Source organism: Silurus aristotelis (genome assembly GCF_946808225.1).
Source record: "Silurus aristotelis genome assembly, chromosome: 7".
In the NCBI taxonomy this organism is placed as follows: Eukaryota; Metazoa; Chordata; class Actinopteri; order Siluriformes; family Siluridae; genus Silurus; species Silurus aristotelis.
In genome coordinates this window covers 7,515,071-7,540,612 of record NC_139580.1, presented here as the reverse complement: position 1 = coordinate 7,540,612, position 25,542 = coordinate 7,515,071, and the positions used below count along the sequence as shown (strand labels likewise).

The 25,542-nt window shown below is 38.2% G+C and overlaps 1 protein-coding gene across 1 annotated transcript in view; it reads right to left on the bottom strand.

Moving 5' to 3' along the window:
- LOC310729111 (uncharacterized protein) overlaps positions 1 to 20,439 on the bottom strand; it is a 239,346-nt gene extending 218,907 nt beyond the window's left edge. The window contains exon 1 of the mRNA XM_083547147.1: positions 19,650 to 20,439. Within this exon, the coding sequence (XP_083403273.1) occupies positions 19,650 to 20,432 (783 nt within the window). The 5' untranslated portion in view covers positions 20,433 to 20,439. The remainder of the gene's footprint in view (positions 1 to 19,649) is intronic.
- Between the last annotated feature and the right edge of the window lie 5,103 nt (positions 20,440 to 25,542).

Genomic DNA, 25,542 nt, shown 5'->3' with positions numbered 1-25,542 from the left:
TATACAAGCCCACCACCTTTTGGCCCTTAAGCAAAGCCCTTAACCCCCAATGAGTGCCCAGTTGTGGGAATGTCGATAAAGTACTCTGCCATGGATGGTCCCAAAACTGGCTGCAAAAGGAGGAAGGTTGGTGTTGGGATAGAAACCCAGCCCCATAACAAAACTGCTTGTTAATGATCTTATATAAGGAGCTTGTAATGACAGTGTTTTAACTTTACATTTATAGCATTTAGAAGACACCCTTATCCGACTTACGACTTACAATTATCTTATGAAACTTAACAGTTGAGGGTTAAGAGCCTTAAGGTCCCAGAGAGCAGCTTGGCAGAGGTGCTGGGATGTAAACTGACAACCTTCTTTTCAACAAGTACAACGAGTCCATTAACTGAGCTTCCACATCCAATATAACAGTGATCAGATTTTTCAAAATGCTGACTTCTAAAATTCTGAATTCGAATTATTTGTAGTCATACAAATAAACTTGAATCTAATGAATTTTTTAACAAACACATGTTCTATGAGTGGAACATTCAAATAAATAATATAATATATATATAATAGGGTTTATATGAACTATGTCTACCATGTTAGCCATGTCTCTGCCAGCATAATGTTTGTAAACCCTTGAACTCTAAATGAACAAAGATTGGAGATTGGAGTATTTACATGAGATTACACATTCATTTATTCATTATGCTAATCATGTGTTTGTCTATTAGCTGTAAGTATAAAGAAGATATTATGTATTAGAAGTTCAGTTATCAGGATAAACAAAATGAATCTCTTTAACACAGATATGTGGGTCACATATAAGTGAGTTCAAATAACATAATTGCAGGGAAGCTTACTACTATGCAAATAAATGATTGTTCATTAATTAGAAGTTACAAGAAGACTTCATTCAACTTTTCCAGGCATGATTTTCACAAAAAAGAACAATCACTGGTCAAAATATCACGGAATGTTCTCTTGGAAATGAGCCATTTAGAAACTTGGTCAAGAACTCATGTATGAGAGGTGAGCCAAACGATTTGACTCCACAAAAAGAACTGAATTCCAGTTCTGAGTGTACTGTAATTCGAACGATAAAGACATTTCCTGTCAGTTTGTTTTGTTAGTTTTATATTCAAGCTGTTGATGGAGAACATTTCCTTTTTGTTAAACCATCGTTTTCTGAGTATGAAATAGAGCTAACTCATTTGATAATTAATCAAATTATTAGACACAGGCAATGAAACTGTGTACATTACTTATGCACAAAGCACTGTATTAACCTTGCTGAATGCAGAGTAGATGTTATAGATACAAGTAGGCGTCAAAATTAATACTTAATTTACAAAATGCAGGTGAAACTAAACCAGGTAATGATGTCAAATCACTAGGCAATTTGGCAGGTTGTATATGATTTATAAATTATTTACACTCATCCTTCACTCAAGTAGATGTACAGATACTCATGTTTTGAAAAATACTGCCTACACTTTCACTCAAGTTAAAGTAAAGAAGTTTGGGCTCTGACATGTACTTGGTAGACATTACTACTACCTGTTTCCATGTCACACTGTACCTCACACCATATTAATAAAGTATATTAATACAAAGGAATCTCAAATTTTATTACAGTACCGAATGAATGTATTCAGGCTGAACATCCACCATATAGAACACAAGGAGAGAAAAGATGATGATCAGGTGACCAGGAATGTGTCTATTCTTAGTCATATTTACATCACTGACTCCCTCTGTCTCACCCATTTTAGCCAAACTTCTTGTTGCCATCTGCCATCATGTTGTTAGCTTCACAGGCTAGTCTATGGTTGTGGTGCATGACAGCCAGGAAATGATACACCAATGGTAAGTTCAAAAGCCACGCAATGACAAGTCAAGGTTGATGGACTGAAAATGGTGCACAATTGAAAGAAAAATATTGATCATGTCACCAAATAGATTTAAACTAAAGTAACAAGCCTGGTTTGGAAATGTAAGAAGTAGAAAGTACAGATATTTGTGTAAAAAAATATAATGAGTAAAAGTAAAAAGTTGTCCAAAAAATAAATAGTGAAGTACTGATACCAGAAAAATCTACTTAAGTACGGTAATGAAGTATTTGTACTTTGTTACTTCCCACCCCTGTTGCTGGGGAAGTATGTGTAAGGTAAACCTGTGCATATCTAGTGCAAATATTCAAATCATAAGAAATCATGATACATTAAATACAGCCTTTGCTTAGGGTTTACACATATCTGGGTTTCTTGGACATACAGTACCTATTACTATACAACAATCAATGTCGCACTTAGAAAAAAGTTAATTGTTTTATTGTAATTAAAAGTTTTTATTTAAGTTTTAATGAAGGCTGGACCACAAAGATGAGGATAAAATTGGAAGGAAGAAGATACTTTAATATAAAATAGAGATTTCATAATACATATATGTATATATTAGCTGCGATATTCTGTTTAATTTTTGTTCTTTTTTGGCCAGTAGAAGTTCTGATTGGCCAATAGCTTAAAATTGTAGTAGCCAAATTGCCTAAAGAATATAGAAAGTTAATTCCAAAACCTGGATGCAAGAAATGCATTTTTTATGATTAATTTGAGCAAAAATCGATAATGACTTACAAACATATTATTGCATGTCATTAGTTCATTATAGATATAACTTTCATAGAAAGTGTTGCCAAATTACATTTTCTTGCTCATATATTAAGGTAAAATGTAATATATCGGCAAGTTAAATGTAAAAGAAATGTAACCACAAAAAAGATTCACTGTTGGAGATATCATTTACAAAATCTGTTTTTTTTTCTTCTCTTTTCATATAATATTGTTTTATTAATTCAATCATTTTCTTCAATTCCTTTGCAATTTTCATACAGTAATAAATAAGGTATATATAGAAATCTATTTATACTCACTGGAAGTACGCATGGTCTCTGTGAGATAACACCCACGAAAGCATTGGATATCTGAAAATAACAAACTTGGCAGAGAAGAATTTGTTTTCTTTGGATTCTTCTAGACATGTTTTGTTGAATAGATTAGATAGATAGATAGATAGATAGATAGATAGATAGATAGATAGATAGATAGATAGATAGATAGACAGACAGACAGACAGACAGACAGACAGACAGACAGATAGATAGTAAGTAAGTAAGTAAGTAAGTAAGTAAGTAAGTAAGTAAGTACCTGGGCCTTCAGTGGGGACTTACCCTACTTAATTAACCTCTTAATACCACCACTATCACTTCACAATTCTAAAAACCATCAATACTATACAAAAATGAAATATAACAACGCGTCTACAGGAATGCATGTAGATTCATGTGAAAAAAGCTACAACTCAGAGTCTGAGAAAGTTCTGAATGGTCCTGCAGAAAAGTTCATTAAAAAGTTCACAAATTCCACTCACCCATGAAGTAAGGTTAATCAAAATTGTTAACCAATCCCCCCCTGCTTGACGTATCCTAGAAAGGTTGACTACTTCTGTCTCCTCCTATAAAAAAGGTTAAAGATTCATATCTGGCTACAAACCCTCTCCTGCCTAAATCCCATTCCAGATTTATATCTCTGTCTCAAACTATAATTAAACTAAATAATAGCATATAATCTGCACAGTGATGTTTGTTTCCATATTTCAACTGGGTTCAGAACAACTGCCAACAAACCATTTAGATTTTTTGGGTTTTGTAGCTCATGTTGAAAAGTATGTCTAAGCTGCCATTGTTCGACCCCTGAACAAAACCTTTGATCCTCATCTACTCAAGCATAATTTTCTTTAGATAAGTAAATCTACCAAGTGAATAAATTCATCATCACAAACCCTTTAATTTCAATACTTTGAAGCCAAGCTGTCAGAGCCAATTTGTTCCAGAAATGTCATTTTGGAAACTCAATTCAGTAAAGAATGATCCAAGCAAACTTTTTTCTACATTAATACATTTGTCTTGTTTCCCTCAAAACTATAAATAAACTATAAATGAGGTCTAGCAATACGCTAAAGATGGCCTGGTTCAAAGAAAAGTAAGGAGATTTTGTCTTGAATGAACTACAAACCATTTAACATTTGATGAAAGATAAAAAAACTGTCAGATTAACTCGTTTTATATTACATGTTCCCAATGAAGCATGATTCCTCCAGCTCGTGCAGAAAAAAAAAAACTGATTTACAGTGAACAGGAAATGGAAGGTTGTGAAATTGGAAATGAGAACGATAATCAAACCCTCACTGCTACCTCCTACTGTGGCCTGAACCTCAGAGGCGCAATCACAGAAACTCTCAATTCGTGATTCACTTTAGCACTTTGGCTGTTTGTTTTGGTTTTATTTATAGCAGGCTACGTAGCATTGTCGTGTACCTAACAATAGCTTAGTGCCTTGGAGCTCACTCTAAGAGGAAACTAAGTTCTGGTGACTTCTATATGACTTTGAGACAAGACATCTGTAGAAAAGTTTGTGGACACCCAACCGTGAGATTCGTATTTGATTTTTGAACATCCCATTCCAAATTTATTCCTTATTTCCGGTTATAATAACCTCCACTCTTTTTGGAAAGATGTTCCACTAGATTTGGGAGATTTGTGGAGATTTGTGCTCATTTATCCACAAGGGTGTTAGTGAGAAGACCTGGGGTTAAGTCTTTTTTTTTTTTTATGTATCCCAAATTTTAATAGTGGCCCTTAAATCTCACAATAGATAATACAATGCCATATCTATGGATATTTCTTCAGAATGTCTTTTTGAACTAATAGCAGCTCTTTGATGGCCTGGTCCTAGGTTGTAACCTGGTGGTTTGAGACCTCAGCCAGTGGTGTAACGTATTTAACTAAATGTACTTCGTTAGTAAACTAAAGTAAATTTTTGCCTAATTTTCTAATTTTACTGAATATCAAAGATGTAAGCAAATTTATCTCTCTACTCAACTACATTTATGATCTAATATTTGGTACTTTATTACTGTATGTGTTCTGCTATATTGTAATTGACATTGACTGCTACCAATTACATTTTGCCGCCACCGCTTTTTTATTCTGGTGGAGGCGATTTTGCCAACTACAGGGTGTTAAAGGTACTAAATGCGATTTGTCTTTTTGTGCCAAATGAAGCAAATCCAAATGAAGAAAAATTTGCATCTAATGGTGCCACCCGAATTTATGACATGATTCTGTCATTTTATTTGTAAATTTAAGATACCTTTAAAGATTGTTTTACCTCTTTGTCATTTTTATTGACCAACTTGCTTGTTTCATTCTGGCATGTAAAAAGAACATTCTGGTTTGTTTCATGTAGAAGAGTTGTTGTCTTGTTGTCTTGTTTAATACAGTGTTGAGGTGTACACTTTTATTAGTATTTTAGGAAATAAAACCTCACAAATCAACTGGTTTTGGCTTTTTAGTGACGTGTCTTGGTGTTGAGGTCTAGGGCATCTTGTGAGCCTACGTTCAATATGTACTCAAGTACTGTTCAAATCGTAAACTTTGAGACTTGTACTCAAGTCATACTGGAATTGGTGACTTTGTAATTTTTGCAGTAAGGTCTCTATACATTTATTCAAGTATGATTTTCAGGTACTCTTTACACCTCAGTCCATTTCTTCTCTCTCATTACTGTTAAGTCTTTCACTCTCCCTTGCTTACTTTGGAATCCTTCCTGTCTGAATGATGTTTTAAGACCAGATGTTTTACTTATATGAAAAAACTGTATTTGATAAAAATTTGCCACATGGATCCTCATGTTTATACCTCATTTGGTTTATTACAACTCTCCCATAGCAACTCAGCTAGGTATGTCTTTTCCTGTTGCTGCTGGCACTCCTCTATCTTGAGTAAACCCAAGCCTCAGACTTTTAGACCTTACTGTATTCCTATCCCTAGAGGAAATGTCAGAATACAACAGGTTCTTATTCCAGCAAAGTTGCCAAGTGATTCATGAGAGAAGCCTTCTAGCCACCTCCAAACACCAGATGACTCACACAGAATACATATAACATACAAACAAGCTTGGACATCAATGATTTTTTTTGTCAATACTGATGACATTAAGGAGGATGAAAATCAATTCTTCCAGTCAAATTGTGTATCCCTGTAGAACCTTGAGAAATTGATCAGGTGAATAAAGGGAGCCATAAAGGTTTGCGTAGTAGTCTGCGTGATCTATACATCTATAAAACATGCCACGCATGCTTTTTTTTAGGAGTATTCAGAAATGTGCTATCAGCTCTAATTAGCTTGAAAGACCGAAATATTCTTTAACAAGCAGTAGTCCAGAACAACAATGCATGGGGTAACGATGGTTAAGAAATATAAACATTAAAATATCTGTACAAAGATTATTCTAGGAAACAGTCTACATCAGTCAGAAGTTCAAGCCGTGCACAGGGCGTTATAAAGCCGAGGTGCTTCATGAAAAAGGTTCATCATCCAAAGAGAAAGACACTGATCTGGCCACGTTTGTTTTCTTTCTCTGAGCTTAGCACCTCTTATCCCTTAATGATAGTGATTGGCTATACACCCGGTAAAGGCAGAATGGAAAGCTTCATTTGTTTGCTATTTAGCTTTCAAAGCATGGCATCCTAGCTAGAGCAGCACTCCAAACTGAGTTGATATGTCATTGAAAAAAGATAAATTGTAAGAAATAAGAAAAAACATCCACCCAGCAAAATCACTGCATTTTGTGCATGTTTATGGATGAGATTCTGACGATTTTGAAAGTAAGAAGTGGAAAGTACAAAATGATATGATACGATGAGTGCTAACTCAACAGATAGATTATTGTAGATAGAATATTTCTTAGTCAGTTTCATGTTTTACATGTTTATATGATATAAAGTTATAATATACTGTTGCATAGACCATGCTGTTGACCTACAGTTCCTTGTTAGAGTATACCATCGGTAATATCTTTGATAGAGCCATAGACCAGTGATATACGATATACGCAAACTTATTGCGGACTGAGAGCAAAATCTCAGAGTACGTAAAACTCTTTTTGCAATCAGTGTAAAACTTTGCATGCTTGCCTTTTCGTTTTCTTTCAATCACACAATTTGCGAATCAGTTTCTATGGCATCAAACATAACAACTGAAAGACGGCCAGTTTAATAGCTTGTGCTAGTCAAAAGACATTTAGCTAATCAACAACAGCAGGCTAATATTGCACTCAAAAATAAAATTGATAGTACCAAGAATAGAAAGGTTAGCAGTGAATACTGTTCTTTTTATAAAGAGTGGACTCAAAATATGCTAATGCGGTAATCAGACTACGGCCATTGTGACGAGTAGTAATGTCATGCACCATTACGAGGCCAAGCATGCAAACTACATGAACATAAAGGTAAAAAAAACACAAAAATAAGTGTACCATGGATCCTGGACAAACAAAAAAAAAACATTATGGTATAACATTATGACCATATGCCTAATATTGTGTTGGTCCCCCTTTTTTTGCCAAAACTGACCCATCTGACCCATCGAGCATCAATAGCAGTAACTTCTTCAGCAATATGAGCAACAGTAACTCGTCTGTTGGTTCAGACGTACATATGGAAGCCTTGACTGCCCATGACCCTGTCATAGGTTTACCACTTTTGATAGATACTGACCACTACAGACCAGGAACATCCCACAAGAACTGCATTTTTGGAGATCCTCTGATCCAGTCGTCTAGACATCACAATTTGGTCCTTGTCAAACTCATGCAAATCCTTATGCTCGCCCATTTTTCCTGCTTTTAACATCAACTTTGAGAACTAATTTTCACCTGCTGCCTAATATGCCCCACCCACTACCACTAAGCACTGGAAAGTGGAAAGAGTCTCAAACCAATTCTTTGCACTGGCTTTCCATTTTGACTGGGAAGCCAGTGCAAAGAATTGGTTTGAGACTCTTTCCACTTTCCAGTGCTTAGTTATCACCTGAAAGAGGAAAAGGACAGCAGTATTTAGAAAATTTTCATCCAATAATGATGTAATGACACTTAATTTGGTATCTGATTAATCTGGGTTGATGGTTAGTTCATGAGAATCACTTGTATTTGGGTATTTATGTTAGAAAGCAGATCAGTGCTACTCTGCTAACTCCTACTCATGTATTTTATTAACAAAAAAAAAAAAAAAAAAAAAAAACAATTTGCGAAACCCTTTCCTTTTGTAGTTATATTTTATCAAGCACTCAAAATACATGTTGAATGCTCTTTATTTATATTTATTATTTATTATTTTTCATTGTCAAGGTGCTTAATAAGCATGAAAGTCACTATTTATTCTTTTCAGTGGTTCTGCTTGACGTTAAATGCGCCTTTCTTTTAGCAAACTCATTATGTTATAAAACGTTAATAATAACATCTCTATATGCAACCCTAGTTCCCTAAAGAAACGTCTCAAAGCGTTTCGACGCAGCTCGAGTTCCCGAAAGGGACTTATGATAATCACATGCTTAAACTGGTTCTCTGAACATTACAATGACTTCAATGTTCTTCAGGGGCTTGTCTGGAACAAGACTTGGAAAGTGAAAATTTTCCAATATCTTGAGGAATCCAGAGAATGGTGTCTATAATAAAGTGTTCAATAAGCATACATGCACTGATGTTTTTAAGTACAATGACAAGCAATTTTGTGAAACCTGTTCCAGCTAAAATTGTTTATTGAACAGCGAGCACAAATTGATGAAATGAACAAACAGCACCAAAAAAACCTCACAAAACCCTGAAACTCAGCATTCCTTGTGGAGAGATAAACACGAAATCCCCCTCTCTTCCACTTTCTATTTCATGTTGCTGCTTTGCTTAATTGTTTGATCATCGACTGATTTTTCAGTTTGTGCACACACACTGCAGCTAACTAAACCCATGCAGCAAAAATATGCTGAACGAACTCGACTGCAACTCTTACACTGCTTAGATATTACTAGAGAATCTATGACTGTTACAGATTTATACCTACAAACACGATTCCAAAAAAGTTGGGACACTGTACAAATTGTGAAAAAAAAGGAATGCAATAATTTACAAATCTCATAACCTTGTATTTTCAAGTCAAGTCAAGAGTTTTTTTTTTGGCATTTTTACTATACACAGTGGTACACAGTACACAGTAAAAACGAGACAACGTTCCTCCGGAACCCTGGTGCTACACTAAACAACAACATAGAGCTACAACACAATAACAAGCTACATAAAGTGCATCAAGTGCAACCTAGTGAAACAGTACAGACAGACAGTGCAGACAGACAACACATGACAACACAACACAAGACAAGACAAAAAACCCAACCGACCAGTAAACCTACTGTATACTTTGATTATACAGTACTGTGTGAGGAGAACTGTAAAAACTATACCCGGGAGTGAATATAAACAGAACAATGTGGTGCAAAAAACAGCAGCAGTCAAGAGGTGCAAAAGACGTATTGTATTGTATTGTATATTCTATTGTATTTTATCTACAATAGAATATAGATAACATATAAAATGTTGAAAGTATTTAATTAGCACTAGTGTTTACTAAATCCACACAGTGTTGAACCAAAGATAACAGTTTACAGTGAATCAGGGCAGTGTTTATCTAATCTAAAGAACTGAACATGACATAAACGTAGCATACAACACTGAACTGGTAATTATAGTGTTTAATTAATTTGTACAATGTAGGTTAAGAGAGAATGGTGTTAAATATCCCCAGATTTGGACGAATGTGATAATGGTGTGTAATTAACCTACACAGTGTAAAACTAGTGATAATGGTGTTTAATTACCCCCAGGATCAGTCTATTGATACTTGTGTTTAATTAACCTGCACGGTGATGGTTTTAAATTAAAACCTGCACAGTGTTGATCTAGTGATAATGGTGTTTTAATTATGCCTAGGTTTGGGCTAGTGATACTTGTGTTTAATTTATCTAAACAATGTTGAACTAGTGATACTTACTGTTTGTTAATTAATCTACACAGTGAAAAGCTGTTGATAATAGTGTTTCATTAATCTGCACAGTGTTGAACTAATTAATCTAAATGTTTAGTTAATGTACACATTGACAAACTAGAGATCATGGGGTTTATTTACGCCACATAAAATAATATAACCTGGTTTGACTAATTATAAGAGTGCTCAGTGACTCCTTCAGTGTTGAATTTTTTATTCCACATAGTGTTAAAATAGTGAGAATGGTATTCAGAGGTGGGATGTAATGATATAGAAATACTTTGTTACTGTACTTAAGTAGATTTTTCTTGTATCAGTATTTTACTTCACTCATTTTATATTTACAGAAATATCTGTACTTTCTACTTTTCTACTTCAAAACAGATTTTAGTTTTAATCTATTTGGTGAAGAAAACTACTTTTTTCTTCTCATTGCGCACCATTTTCCACCGACCACTGGTGTATCATTTCCTGGCTCTTACACACCACAGATGTAAGCGAGTTAACAAAGATAACAACAAGCATGGCAGGAGGCAATAAGAAGTCTGGGGTTAACGTGGATGAGAGAGAGGGAGTCAGTGATGTAAACATGACCGAGAACAGAGACATTCCTGATCACCTGATCATCAGCTTTTCTCTGCTTGTGTTAAATGGTGGTTGTTCAGCCTGGATACATTTATTAGGTACATTTAAAATTAGTTTTTTAATATAATGATACGATGAACTAATAAACTAGCGATCACTGGGTTTAACTATATGACAAAGTGTTGAACTAATAGCACTGTCCATTAAATACCCTGTGTCTTGTTTAAATAATTAAAGCAGTGTTAAATTACCCCCTTATAGTGTTTATGAATTTTATTCCACACTGTGTGGAATTTTATTCCACACAGTGTTAAACTAGTAAAAGTGGTGTTTCATTAAGCTACATTATGTAAAACTAGTGATAATAGTGTTTGATTTACCTGAACAGTGTTGAACTAATGAAGCTAAGTGTTTAGTTAATGCAGACATTTATGAACTAGCGATCATGAGGTTTAATTAATTCCACACAATTACCCCATACCTTGTTTGACAAATGATAACAGTTAATTACACCCTCACAATGTTAAAATAATAAAAACAGAGTTCACTTCCCCTTTAGAGACTGGATATAGCATTGCGAACTAGTGATAGTGGTGTTTATTTATTTTGCACAGTGATCAACTAGAGATTTTGGTGTTTTATTATCCAACACAGCAATGAACTCATGGTAATAATGTTTCATTATCCCACAGTGCACAGTGTAGAACTGAATATAGTACAGTGGAACCTCGGAGCTCGCGGCCTTAGCGCTCGCGACCTCGCATGCTCGCGACTTTCATTCCGACCGGCGACTCTCATTCAGATCGGCTCGTGAGCAACCGCGAGCTGCTCAAAACGCTAGTTTAACATTTCTATTCAAGGTTTATCTCATTAAAATTGTCTAAAAAATGCTTTAAAACTATTTTTATTATGTATTATTATACTGTACTTCTCTACTGCATACTTTACTGTACCTGTACTTTATTTTTTTTAATTAAGCATTGTAATTGCTGTTAATTTACATAAAGTATTGTTAAAATAGTCTAATAATTAAGTGTTATGTAGTGAAATAGTGTTATTTACTCATTTAAATCGATTTCGTATAGTGTTCTTTAGGTTTTTACTGGGTTGGAAGGGGCGTCTCAAAAGGTCGCAAAAAATTCGGAACTCGCGACCGGTCTTGGTCCCTAACCCTCGCGAGCTCCGAGGTTCCACTGTAGTGTTTAAATAATCCCCCAGTGTTGGGCTAGTGTTGGGTTTAATTATACATGTACAGCATTAGATTTGGACGATATTGATGTTTATTTATCCATGTACAGTGTTGAGCTAGTGTTAATGGTGTTTATTTATCGATGTACAGTGTTGAGCTAGTGTTAATGGTGTTTAATTATCCATGTACAGTGTTGGGCTAGTGTTAAAGGCGTTTAATTGTCTATGTACAGTGTTGGGCTAGTGCTAATGGTGTTTAATTATCCATGTACAATGTTGAGCTAGTGTTAAGGGTGTTTAATTATCCATATATGTCAGAGACTCGGGTGCGGGGCTAGGTGAGTGGATGAGAGGACCCAAATGCAGGATGCACACAAGGTTCTGGAAAAACTAAATTTAATATATAAAGTGTAGCAGAGGGCAAAGGCAAAAATAAAAGTCCAAAAACAGTCCAGGGTCAAAAACACAGGCAAACAGGGCGATGCAGGAAAGACAAAAACAAATCCAAAAAAAGTCCAAAAAAATCCATAAACTGGCAAACAGAACAAAGAAGGGCAGAGCAGAAATCACAAACCAATAACAGTCCAGAATTCAAACCAAGGCAGAGGCAGTGCAGAACAGGGTACAGAGATCAGGATCAGGACCAGGACCAGGACCAGGACCAGGAACAGGACCAGGACCAGGAACAGGAACAGGAACAGGAACAGGCAGGGTGGCAAGAAGAAGCTCAGGGGCTAGGAAACTGGTAAGATAATCTGACCCGGAACAAAAGTCTTGATTGTCCTTATATACACACCGGGAGGCGCAGGAAAAAACGGCAAGATGGCCGCCGACCCGGAAGTTGCTTATCGCGGAACCGGAAGTGCGCGCCACACAACCGGAAGTGCATGCCTCGAAACCGGAAGGGCGCGCAGTGTGCCCGGGAGATCCTGACAATATAAAGTGTTGGGCTAGTGTTAATGGTGTTTAATTATCCATGTACGGTGTTGGGCTAGTGAAAAAATTTAATTTTATTATTCCAGTATTGATTAATGCAAGTGGTGTTTAATTAACACCACACTGTAGGTAGTAGGGTAGTTCAATTCTCTCTCTCTCTCTCTCTCTCTCTCTCTCTCTCTCTCTCTCTCTCTCTCTCTCTCTCTAACTCTGACTGTATTTCTGTTCAGACTAATTAGGCAGTACTAACAATCCCCCCAATGGCAATATGCAATGTGGAATGTCTAAACAAGTGTGTGTGTGTGTGTGTGTGTGTGTGTGTGTGTGTGTGTGTGTGTGTGTGTGTGTGTGTGTGTGTGTGTGTGTGAAAGAGAGAGAGAGAGAGAGAGAGAGAGAGAGAGAGAGAGAGAGAGAGAGAGAGAGAGAGAGAGTGTGAGTGTGTGTGTACAGGTACTGACGTCAAATACTGCCCAGACTTTAATGACACACACACCTCACAGTCTGACAGTTTTAGTGTGCTAGAGCATTGTGATGCTCACTGCAGTGTCCCATTCAGCACATCCCTCACTTCTCTATCTGCCCCCTCCTTTTTTCACCTTTCTGCTTCACTTTTCACTTATCTCTTGTTGTTTACTGTTCTCTCTTCCACCCCCTTTCTTAATCTCATTTCCCTTTACACTCTCCTTCTTATTACTTTTCACTATTTTTCTGTTTCTCCATCCTACCATCACTCTTGTCTTTTTCGTTTGCTGACGCATGCTTTTCTGTCTGTTTTAACGTTCTGTCATTCACACAAATGCCCTTGATAAATGTAATCAGCCTTGTGTGTGTGTGTGTGTGTGTGTGTGTGTCTGTGAGTAAGCGTGTGAGTGTTTGCGTGCTTTTGCATTCATACTTTCTGTAAAGCCCTGTGTGTTTGTGCAGGTATGTGTCTCTATGTTCATTATTTTCTGCTGTGTGTGTGTGTCTGTGTGTGTGTGTGTGTGTGTGTGTGTGTGTGTGTGCGTGTGCATGTGCACTGACGTCAGTGGGGTGCGCAGTGCGGACATTGAAGGCAAAATGAACAGCCCCACTATTGCAATTACATCCAAGTACCTAGACCCTTCGACAAATACCCCCTCCCCATTCTTCCCATCCACGCCCCTCCTTTCTCTTCTCTCTCTCTCTCTCTCTCTCTCTCTCTCTCTCTCTCTCTCTCTCTCTCTCTCTCTCTCTCGCTCTCTCTCTCTCTCGCTCTCTCCCTCACTCTTTCTTCCTTTCTTTCTTTCACACACACACACACACACACACACACACACACACACACACACACACACACACACACACACACACACACACCACTTTCATTCATCTTTTCTTTTCTTATTCACCCCTCCTTTTGCAAACACGGGTCACTCAATCTATCCGGAAGCTCAATGCCCAAATATGGAGTTCCTGTTAAATACTATCATGCTCTCTCTCTCTCTCTCTCTCTCTCTCTCTCTCTCTCTTTCTCTATCCATAACTTCCTTTCATCATTCTCTCCATTAAGGCCCCCTCCCTGTCTTTCTGTTTCTCTCTCCATCACTTTCTCCCTCTCCTCCCTCCAACCTTTTGTCAAATTCTCCCTTTTTTTCTCTTTGTGTTCCTGCACATTCTTGCATTCCTGTAAATCATTTTATATGCATTCCTTCCATTTCCTTTCAGTCTTCCCTCCCCTTCCCTTTCTCCATGTCTTCACATCAAAATCCTTCACAGTGACCTTCCTCATTCCAAAAGGGTGTCATTGAGGACAATTTATGCAACTAGTTTTGTGTAATTGTTCAGGGCTGCAAAGAAGCTTCACGGTGTCTCAAGCACTTCCTGTTTACATGCAGACTTTAAAGAAATCGATGAAATGCATAGAAAAAAAATAACAGGTAACCTTGTTTTTCTTTTTTTTTTTATTTGCATGTGCAGAGCTCAGTGGAACAGATGTTTGCAAATAGCTGTTGTATATACTTATATCATTAAAAAAAAAATTAAAACATTATTAAATAAATAGTTAGCAGCTTTTTCAGACAGTAGAAGAGCCAAAGCCAGAATTAAAATGTAATGATGTATGTGTCCAGCAGACTGCACATATAAAATTCATCTCTAGAGGGCGCTATGACTCCTATCTGGACTACACACTCAACAGGCTTGAGTTTAGTCTGACTCCAGTACAGCAGACAGCATGTGAACTTGATGTGACTGTCTAGAAGTGAAATCGTTCCGGAAGTGTGTTTATAAGTCAAGCCGGACAAAATCAGTTAACTTCTTTCACACTCCAGGCTTTTGCAAAGCAGTTGTTTTTGTTACACTGAAGTGTTTGTCACACACATCTTGTCCTACACCCTACTCAGTAAGCTAATCACAACCAGCCTTTCTCATGGTACTTCAGTGTTACGGTACATGACAGCATTAAAAGTTGAAAAGTTCAACCTACTGAAATATAATTACTAACAAAATGGAAACAACCCTGCAAATCAGAGGCACCATACTGATCTGTCTCAGAATGTCCATAATGAAACAGTCAAAGTCCATCCTCTTTTCTAATGCTAGCTGCCCAGTTGTGTTGATCCTTTTAGACCTCACAGCAGCCCTAGACACCATAAATCATAAGATTCTCATCTCTTGGATAAAAATCCTGGCTGAAATTCGGTGTAGAGTGCTTGATTGGTTCATGTCTTACATGTAAAATAAGTTTTTCTGTGAGACGGGATGACATCTGATCTTTGATAGTCCCTAAACACTATGGTGTACCACAGGGATTAATACTTGGCCCGGTGTTGTTCTCCCTATATATGCTACCTCTGGGTAATATCATTGATCAATATCTGATCATTTCAATATCTCGTTTCACTTCTATGCTGATGACATCCAATTACATGCTCCTTTACAACCAGATTCACAGTGCACTCCAGTCCTTATCCGGCTGTTCAACCTACATTAAACATTGGCTGGCTTAATGAGAATAAGTGTAAATGTATATTATTTAGTACATTGGAGCAGCCTAATTTTAATCTAGGGTACTTGCACCAGAATTTAAAAAATAAGTTGGAAACCTAGGAGTCTTAGGTGTATTTGATGGCCATTTTTTTTTTTTTTTGTTTCGATTAAAGACATGAAAAAAAGCCATTAATGCTTTTATTAGTTCTCAATGAATTACTGCAACACTCTTTATTTAGGCATCACTCAGTCCTCTCTCCATCACCATCAGCTGGTTCAGAACACTGCAGCATAGCTTTTAACAGGTTAAATCTCTGCCTGGTACGGCCCCAACCTATTTAAATGAATTTATCCATCTGCGCACCCATGGCCAAACTCTCAGGTCGTCTAATAATGTACTGCTTGACGTGCCTAGAACACGAAATACATTTAAACATAGTAACGAATGTAAATATAGAATATAACTAATAGAAACATTAGATAGTAAGTACAAAAAAAAAAGGAAAAGGGTTTCCACATTTGTACAAATAATTTATTATGTATGTCTCAAGCGTTTAAGATTTTTGTCATCAAAAGAGAACAGAAGAGAATAATTTTGTATATACTGTTTGTTTATATATCGCTATATATCAGAGTTCCATATGGGTGGAAAGTAACATTGTGTTACATTTGTGCAAACATGTGTCCAAAGTGTTGTGTAAATATAGAAAAAGGTGCTTAAAAACAGAATTTCACAACAATGTTTATTTTAACAATGCACAATGTCCTGAAGTTGCTTTGAAGAAATAAACAGATCACCAATATTAATTTTAAAGTCATCAAAAAATCCCTAAAGTTTTTATTCCTAATGAGCGAGCCAGTGGTGCAATGGTAAGATAAAATCCCTGAGATGGTATAATGAAGAAACCTTGGAAATAATTAGACTCAAAAAGGGAACCAACCCTCATCTGGGTGGCACCGAATGTCTATTCATTATAGTTCCTTTACTGGTATTATCACCTGTTCACTGATCGACACATTTAAATGCAAAATCTGTTTGTAGCACCTAAGCCATTGTAGCAAACTGTAACTATATAACTTACTATCCAAATCCATCTTTATGGTTCCTGAGTTGTACATCTGCTTCATTATTGTGAAGCCATCTTTAGATTTTAGTTCTTGGCTGACAGGAGAAGAACCTGTAATTCGGTTTTCCCCTGTTGTACCCATCTGCTTTAAGACTGACATGCTTTTCTGCTCAACACGGTTGTAAAGAATGCTCATTTGAGTAAAATATCGGATTCTTTTTCTCTGTTTAAATTTCGAACCAAAATCCAATGTTACATCCCTGAGATCATATTTTATACCCATTCTAATGTGTGATATACACTTTGAAAAATCTCTTTAAGGCATATATGTATGTCTTGCTGCCAGATGATTGAATAATTGGATGTGTATACAGGTGTTTCCAGGAGTAGAATTGGGGTATGTTTCTCTTTCTGAATTACTTGAGATGTGGGCTATGGTCTTACTTAATTTTAATTCAGCACCAGTAGAGTTTTTATTCTTATTATTATTCTATTTCTATTGAATTAACATTTGGGACTTGTTGATTGGAAACCCAGCATATAGGACTAAAGTAAAAGAAAAAAAAAAAACTTGAGCCACTATTAAATATAATGAACCTGAATACAATTCATTTTCCTTTAGTGTCCTTACTCCATTCTGTACCGCCATTCATGTCAGGTCTGACTCTGTGTGTGTGTGCGTGAGTGTGTGTGTCTTTAATCCATGGCTTGTCCCACTTTTGCTGAAGGAGAACTCTCCATCTCTCTCTCTCTGCCAGACACTCACCATTTTTGATGTCAGTGTTCTCTTGACAAAAAAGGTCCTTGCACTGAGAGACTGAAAGTGGAGAAACCCTGTAGGAAATAACCTTGATCGTCTCTTTTGAAAGGAAACTACCGGAAGTTGTGTGTGTGTGTGTGAGTGTGTGTGAGAGTGTATGTGGCACCCAAGGCCATCCATTTAAGTTCTGACTCATAGGGAACACACTACTCAGAAAGTTTAATGCTAGAGCTGCCAATCTTTACACCAGAATCACATAAGCAGCAGAACAAGAGTGAACGACAGCGAGGACTAGAAGGTAACAGACTCTCAGTACTTAGTTAGCCGTAGCTGAAACCAAAATCAGTTCTCATGGCTGAGGTACTTAGAGGAGCTACTAGAAGTGTCCTGGATTAAGGATTTACATCAGAATCAAGTCTTGCTATTGGTTAACTGATAGTTAAATCCTTTCTGTATTGGACAACGAGACACTTCTTCTTCTTCTTCTTCTTTTGGCTGCTCCCATTAGGGGTCGCCACAGCGGATCATCCGTCTCCAAACCACCCTGTCCTCTACATCTGCCTCTTTTACACCAACTACCTGCATGTCTTCCCTCACCACATCCATGAACCTCCTCCTTGGCCTTCCTCTTTTCCTCCTACCTGGTGGCTCCATCCTCAGCATTCTCCTACCAATATAATTCATGTCCCTCCTCTGCACATTTCCAAACCATCTCAATCTCGCCTCCCTCACCTTGTCACCAAAACATCCTACATGCGCTGTCCCTCTAATAAACTCATTTCTAATCTTGTCCATCCTCGTCACTCCCAACGAAAACCTCAACATCTTCAGCTCTGCTACCTCCAGCTCCACCTCCTGTCTTTTACTCAATGCCACTGTCTCTAATCCATACAACATCGCAGGTCTCACCACAGTCCTATAAACTTTCCCTTTCACTTTTGCAGATACCCTACTATCACATATCACTCCATGTCACTCTTCTCCACCCACTCCACCCTGCCTGCACTCTTTTCTTCACTTCTCTAACACACTCTCCATTACTTTGCACTGTTGACCCTAGGTACCTGAATTCCTCCACCTTCTCCAGCTCTTCTCCCTGCAACCGCACCACTTCACTGCCCTCCCTCTCATTCACACACATGTACTCTGTCTTACTCTTACTGAGTTTCATTCCCCTTCTCTCCAGCGCATATCTCCACCTCTCCAGGCTCTTTTCAACCTGCTCCCTACTCTCACAACAAATCACAATATCATCCGCAAACATCATAGTCCAGGGAGACTCCTGTCTGACCTCGTCCTTCAACCTGTCCATCACCACTGCAAACAGGAAAAGGCTCAGGGCCGATCCTTGATGCAGTCCAACCTTCACCCTGAACCAGTCTGTCGTACCTACTGCACACTTCACTGCCGTCACACTGTCCTCATACATGTCCTGCACCACCCTCACATACTTCTCTGACACACCTGACTTCCTCAGACAATACCACAACTCCTCTCTTGGCACCCTGTCGTATGCCTTCTCTGAATCCACAAATACACAATGCAATTCCTTCTGTCCTTCTCTATACTTCTCCATCAACATTCTCAAAGCAAATAAGGCATCTGTGGTGCTCTTCCTCGGCATGAAACCATACTGTTGCTCACAGATGGTCACCCCTTCTCTCAGCCTGGCTTCCACTACTCTTTCCCATAACTTCATGGTGTAACTGATCAACTTAATTCCCCTGTAGTTACTGCAGGTCTGCACATCTCCCTTATGCTTAAAGATCGGTACCAGCACACTTCTTCTCCATTCCTCAGGCATCTTCTCACCTTCCAAAATCCTGTTAAACAATCTGGTCAAAAACTCCACTGCCATCTCTCCTAAACATCTCCATGCTTCTACCGGTATGTCATCTGGTCCAACCGACATTCCACTCTTCATCCTCTTAATCGTTGCTCTCACTTCCTCCTTACTAATCCTATCTACATCCTGCTTCACCAACTCCACATCATCCAACCTTCTCTCTCTCTGATTTTCCTCATTCATCAGCTGCTCAAAATACTCCCTCCACCTTCTCAACACACTCTCCTCACTAGTCAACACATTTCCCTCCCCATCCTTTACTGCTCTAATTTGCAGTACATCCTTCCCAGCTCGGTCTCTCTGCCTAGCCAAACAAATCCTTTTCTCCTTCCTTGGTGTCCAACCTCTCATACAGCTCCTCATATGCCTTTTCCTTGGCTTTCACCACATCCCTCTTAACCTGCTGCCGCATCTCCTTGTACTCCTGCCTACTTTTCTCATCACTCTGTCTATCCCACTTCTGTTTTGCCAACCTCTTTCTCCTTATGCTCTCCTGCACTTCCTCATTCCACCACCACGTCTCCTTGTCTTGCTTTCTATTTCCAGATGTCACACCAAGTACTTTTCTAGCTGCCTCCCTCAACACTCCTGCAGTAGTTTCCCAATCATCCAACACCTCCTTAACACCACTGAGCCTCTGTCTGACCTCTTCCCTGAACCTCACACTACACTCTTCCTCCTTCAGTTTCCACCATCTTATTCTTCTTTCAGTCCTTACTCTCCTCCTCTTCTTCTTCTCCTCCAAAACCATCCTACAGACCACCATCCGATGCTGTCTAGCTACACTGTCCCCTGCCAACACCTTACAGTCTCCAATCTCCTTCAGGTTGCATCTCTTGCATAGCACATAGTCCACCTGTGTGAACCTTCCTCCACTCTTATACGTCACCCTATGATCCTCCTTCTTAAAATAAGTGTTCACCACTGCCATTTCCCTCCTTTTAGCAAAATCTACCACCATCTGCCCTTCCACATTCCTCTCCTTAAAACCATACCTACCCATCACCTCCTCATCACCTCTGTTCCCTTCACCTACATGCCCATTAAAGTCCGCCCCAATCACCAATCGTTCTTTCCTAGGTACACCATCTACCACTTCATTTAATTCACTCCAGAATCTTTCCTTCTCCTCCATCTCACAGCCAACTTGTGGAGCATAGGCATTGATGACATTTATCATCATCCCTTAAACTTCCACCTTCACGATCATCACCCTATCAGAAACTCTCTCCACCTCCACTACACTCTTACTGTACTCTTCCTTCAGAATCACCCATACACCATTTCTCTTTCCATCCACACCATGATAAAACAGTTTAAACCCTCCTCCAATGCTCCTGGCCTTACTCCCTTTCCACTTGGTCTCCTGAACACACAGCATATCTATCTTTCTCCTCTCCATCATATCAGCTACCTCTCTCCCTTTACCCGTCATAGTACCAACATTTAAAGTACCAACCTGAACCTCCACTCTCCTGCACTGCTCCTTTCCCTGCCGTCTCTGTAGACGTCTTCCTCCTCTCCTTCTCCTCCTACGGCCAACAGTAGCCCAATTTCCACCGGTACCCTGTCGGCTAACGATACCTGTGGCGGTCGTTGTTAACCCGGGCCTCGACCGATCCGGTATGAAATTCTCATTTGTGATCCGCATATTTGATTTGGCACGTTTTACGCTGGATGCCCTTCCTAACGCAACCCTCCCCATTTACCCGGGCTTGGGACCAGCACTAAGAGTGCACTAGCTTGTGCATCCATAATGGCTGGGTTGGACAACGAGTCACAAGATAGTCATAAACTAACCACTAGACCACCAGAGAACCCTGGTTTTAACCAGGGTTCAATAAACCTAAAAAATAAGAAATAACTGCAGAAAGGCTTCACTGCAGACAGGATTTACATTTTTACATGTCGGCAAATCAAATTAAATAGGCTAAATTGCCTTCGTACAGCACAACAATTTTTACACCATATGGAACAAGTTTCATACAATAGGATTATGTTTGATTTATATACACAATGCTGTTCTCAACCTTAAACACTTGTAAAATGTAACATTTTCTAATGATATAGTCACTTCATCCACATCACAGGCAATGTCCTCTCTCACAAAACAGCGAGGAAAGAATCTTTTTGCATGCCGAATCCAGACCATGCATCAATTAGGTTACAGGCCTCCCTCATGGCTCGAATTAGGAGTATCCTGACATAAGGCTGGAGATCATAAACATTCTATCGCTATGCCGAAAAAATACCCCTCTTTAATGGGGTTAAGGAAGGGAGAGTATGGTGGGAGATATTGCAATGAAACTTGTGGATAATCATGAAAACAGTTTTGGACCAGAACAAATTGGTTGAAAGATACACTGTCCCAGATGACAATGTAAATCATCTGCTCTGCATCCATTTGTTTTTCTACAGTGACTATGTTGTGTATTCTGTCTAAAAATGTGAGAAGGTGAGCCGTGTTGTAAGGACCTAACTTGGCATGGCTGTAAGGGACCCCATTCTGCAGGATTGCAGCACACAATGTGGTGTTGCCTCCACGTTGGCCTGGGACATCCATTATAGCTTTTTGGCCAGGGATGTTTCTGATGATGTGGGCAATTATGCATCTGATAAATTTGATCCCTGTTTTCTTTATCTATGTTCTCCTCCAGGTCTACCTTTTCCTACCCCTTCCTCTTTCTCTACCCCTCTTTCTCAATGAGCTCCCCTTCTTATCCTCAATATTCCTCTTCCTCTTACTGCAATGGTGCCTTCCATTTTTGTTGAAGACATGTTCACGTGTTGCCTTTTTATAGTGCTTACACCTGATCGTTAAATTTACGTTTAAGCACCTAAGTGTCTGCACATCTGAAAGCTGTGATTGATCAATCGGTTTATAGGGTGGTATTTTAGAAAGCAGTGCCTTGAAATGTCAAAGAAGTGACATTATGTTAGATTTCTGTGTTTAATTTAGGGAAGTGTGTTTACCATTTTTTGCAAAATAGTGTGCAATGTTTTGCAACAAGTGTGAGGTTGAGAATGTGCTTATTGTTGTGCATATCTGGGCTAAGGTTTTGATCCTAGAGGGTAAGGTTTTTACTAACTGTAAGCAATCGTAAAATACTGTAAAAGGTTGCCGTGTGTGTGTGTGTGTGTGTTTAGAGTTGTAGTCAATCACAGCCATATCTGCAAGCTGTGTGGGTTGTTGGAAGTCAGAGTTCTCCACAGCCCTGACATATTGGTTGTTGTATAAGTCAATCTGGAAGCCTCTGTCACTCCAGCTCTCGGGTTCACTGAATTACGTCAATGCACAGAATTAAATTACAGATAAGAAGCCATTTTACAGCCTTATTAATTTGAATAATTACAGAATTCATCATTTATCAGGGTTAACTAACACCCTGAGACCTGAATTAACTTTACAGTGCAAAATACACCCCCCTTCCTTACACATATATGATCTTAAACTTGCATGTTCTCAATACTAATTTCACCTCCAGCTTTTGGAAGCAATCAGATTCACTTGTCAAACTGTTTACTTTCAATCAGCTTCCTGTGAGTGCCAAGTGTTGCAATACACAGACTACGAAAACGTCACAAGCCATGTGGGAGACCGAGTTGTTTTCTTGAATGGGGATTGTCCTTTGCTTTTTTTTTTTTTTTTTGTACAACGCTTTAGTCCAAAAACATTTTCTGTAGTGCGCCATGCAGTGTGTTATTTTTTCCTACAGTATAGCTCTGGGTATAGACAGTATTGTGCAGTCAGAAGAAGGATGTAAGCAAAGTAGACTAGAATTAGGAGGCACAGGACAGGACAAGAAGTGTGGAGTAGGAATGTGCATCTCCATAACTGAGGCTAATGCGATTCACATCTTGATACATAACCAACAATATGATACATTAAAAAGGCAAAGTAAATCAACTCCCGATGCGATGTGATACGCTTCACCTTTTTAATATGTGACAAACTCGGAAAGAAATTGGAAATAATTGGACAGTGATTGTGAGGAAGAAGGTTCTGTGGACAGATGAGTCCAATTTTTTAATTTTTGGCTGTAAAGCGTAAAACAGGAGAGAAAATGTTAGCGGATTGCCTCACCCCCACAGTCAAACAGCAGGGAAGTATAATAACAAAATAACACAATGTGTTACGATATTTTTCATAGATACAATGAATAAAGTAGCATTATAAGTATCTAAAATATCTCTATCATAGTGTAGGCTGAATGTGAAGTAGGCCACGTTTAAGCTCTCAGTAAAAATGCAGAAGAAAGAACGTTAATGTTACGCCGATCTCCACGGATTAGCATTAAGATTAGCATAAGTGCATAAGTTAACATAATTCAAGTGCCCTTAGCAGACCCACATGCTGTGTTTTGCTCTCGCAGCGGCTGTTGGTACGTAGCGACGTGGGTTTTTCCTAATACTGCTATACGTCAGAGCGTCATCACCATTCATTACCCAGTAATTAGCACAGCCATGGTTTATTATCAATTCATCAAAATCTGTGGGATCAGTTAAGTTCAGGTTGTGTGTATGGTTAAGTTTGTACCCAACAAACGGAAACTCTGAAGAAAAAACTGTACACGTGTAAAACTAGAGCAGATTTGGGCAGAGTGAGAAACCACAGATAGCATCTTTGGCCAAAGTCTAAATCGGTTGCTATGGGCAACTAGAAGGATGTCAGCTAAAGGGTTATGGACCGCATTTCTGCTGCATATTTGTAGTTGTAAGTACATTCCTATACAAAAGTTCAGTGAGCCGCACCAGTTGGGTCAATCTTTTTTTGTCATTTTTAATTACTTTTCCTTATATAGTTAATGTTTCCTGTTCTCTTTCTACTCGTTTCAAGTCTTTCTGCTTAATGGGAGAAGCCAAAAGAAAAAGAAGAAAAAGAAGAAGAATGCGTTCAAGACTCTCCTTTGTTCTGGCATGTAAGTGGTGGAAAGTAATTGAATGTAATGACCTGAAGCGTAGCCAGGAGCATGGAAACTCAAGGGACAATAGCAGTAGGTAGTCCGGAAGATCTATGGTCGTAACCTGGAACATAACCATAACAGTTTTCTATATTTAGTGGTACACCAAATGTACAAACCAGGGAAGATCTTAAGAGGATTTAGAAAATAAACACTAGGGTAAGAGACAAGAAGGTTGAAATGGAAAATCCATTTAAAGGACCATCAAGGAACCCCTATATATATATATATATATATATATATATATATATATATATATATATATATATATATATATATATATATATATTATACCCAGTTATCTTATTGACCTGTTCAATTAACATAATTAGCTGCGAATGTTTCTCCAACTGTTTCATTTTATTAGCAGTTACTATTTCCACTTTCGTTGCCCTGTCCCAACCTTTTTGAGATGTGTTGCAGCCATAAAATTTAAAACAATCTTATTTTCTTTTTTAAAATGATAAATTTTCTAGGTTTTAACATTTGATATGTTTTCTATGTTTTATTGTTCTAAAATATAGGTTTTCGGAATTGACATTTTACAAGTGTACAATTATTTCAGTAATACAGCTGAGAGTGTGAGGGTTGAGGGCCTAGCTCAAGGGCCCACCAATGGCACCTTGGTTATACTGAGTTTTGGACTCAAAGACTTTCAATCAGAAATCCAACATCTAAGTCACTGTGCTTCCCAAATTCATCTTGTTTTGTTTTGAAACAATTGAGGTCTGAATCAATAAGGATTTATTACATTGTTGAGCGTCTTTCATAACATCTCCACTAATGAATGAGTTTCGTCCGGATGTGCGAGGCTGTATGCCTGTGCATATGTCCTCTTTATGAACAGAAGGTGCAGAACAATGACATACAAGTGGTTTTTCGGATTTGTGTTGGCGTCATCAGGGACCTCTAGTCTCATAGCACAGAGGAGGAAGAGGAGGAGGAGGAGGCGGATGCAGAGGCAGAGAAGAAGGAGAGGATACTTTGAATTCACTCAAGGCTGCATTTTAATATCAGACCTGTGTGTAATATCAAACGGTGCATGACGTTGCTGATTTGATGATAGTGATCAGCAGGCACTGGGTTATTGTCATATTTTATTACACTCTGTAAATTCTGAGACACAGCAAAGTCTGGGCATATAATATAAAAAGACATCAAAAAAGACATCAAAAGTTATTTTTAGTTGGAGATGAAATAATTATTGAGTGGATTTTCTAAGCTTCCAGTTTATGTGAATTACCTGCATGCTTGTATCTCAGAGGTTGCCAGATTTTTCCAGATCCATATTTTAGATCACCGCTCTTTAAACCAACTTTACAAAATACTTTA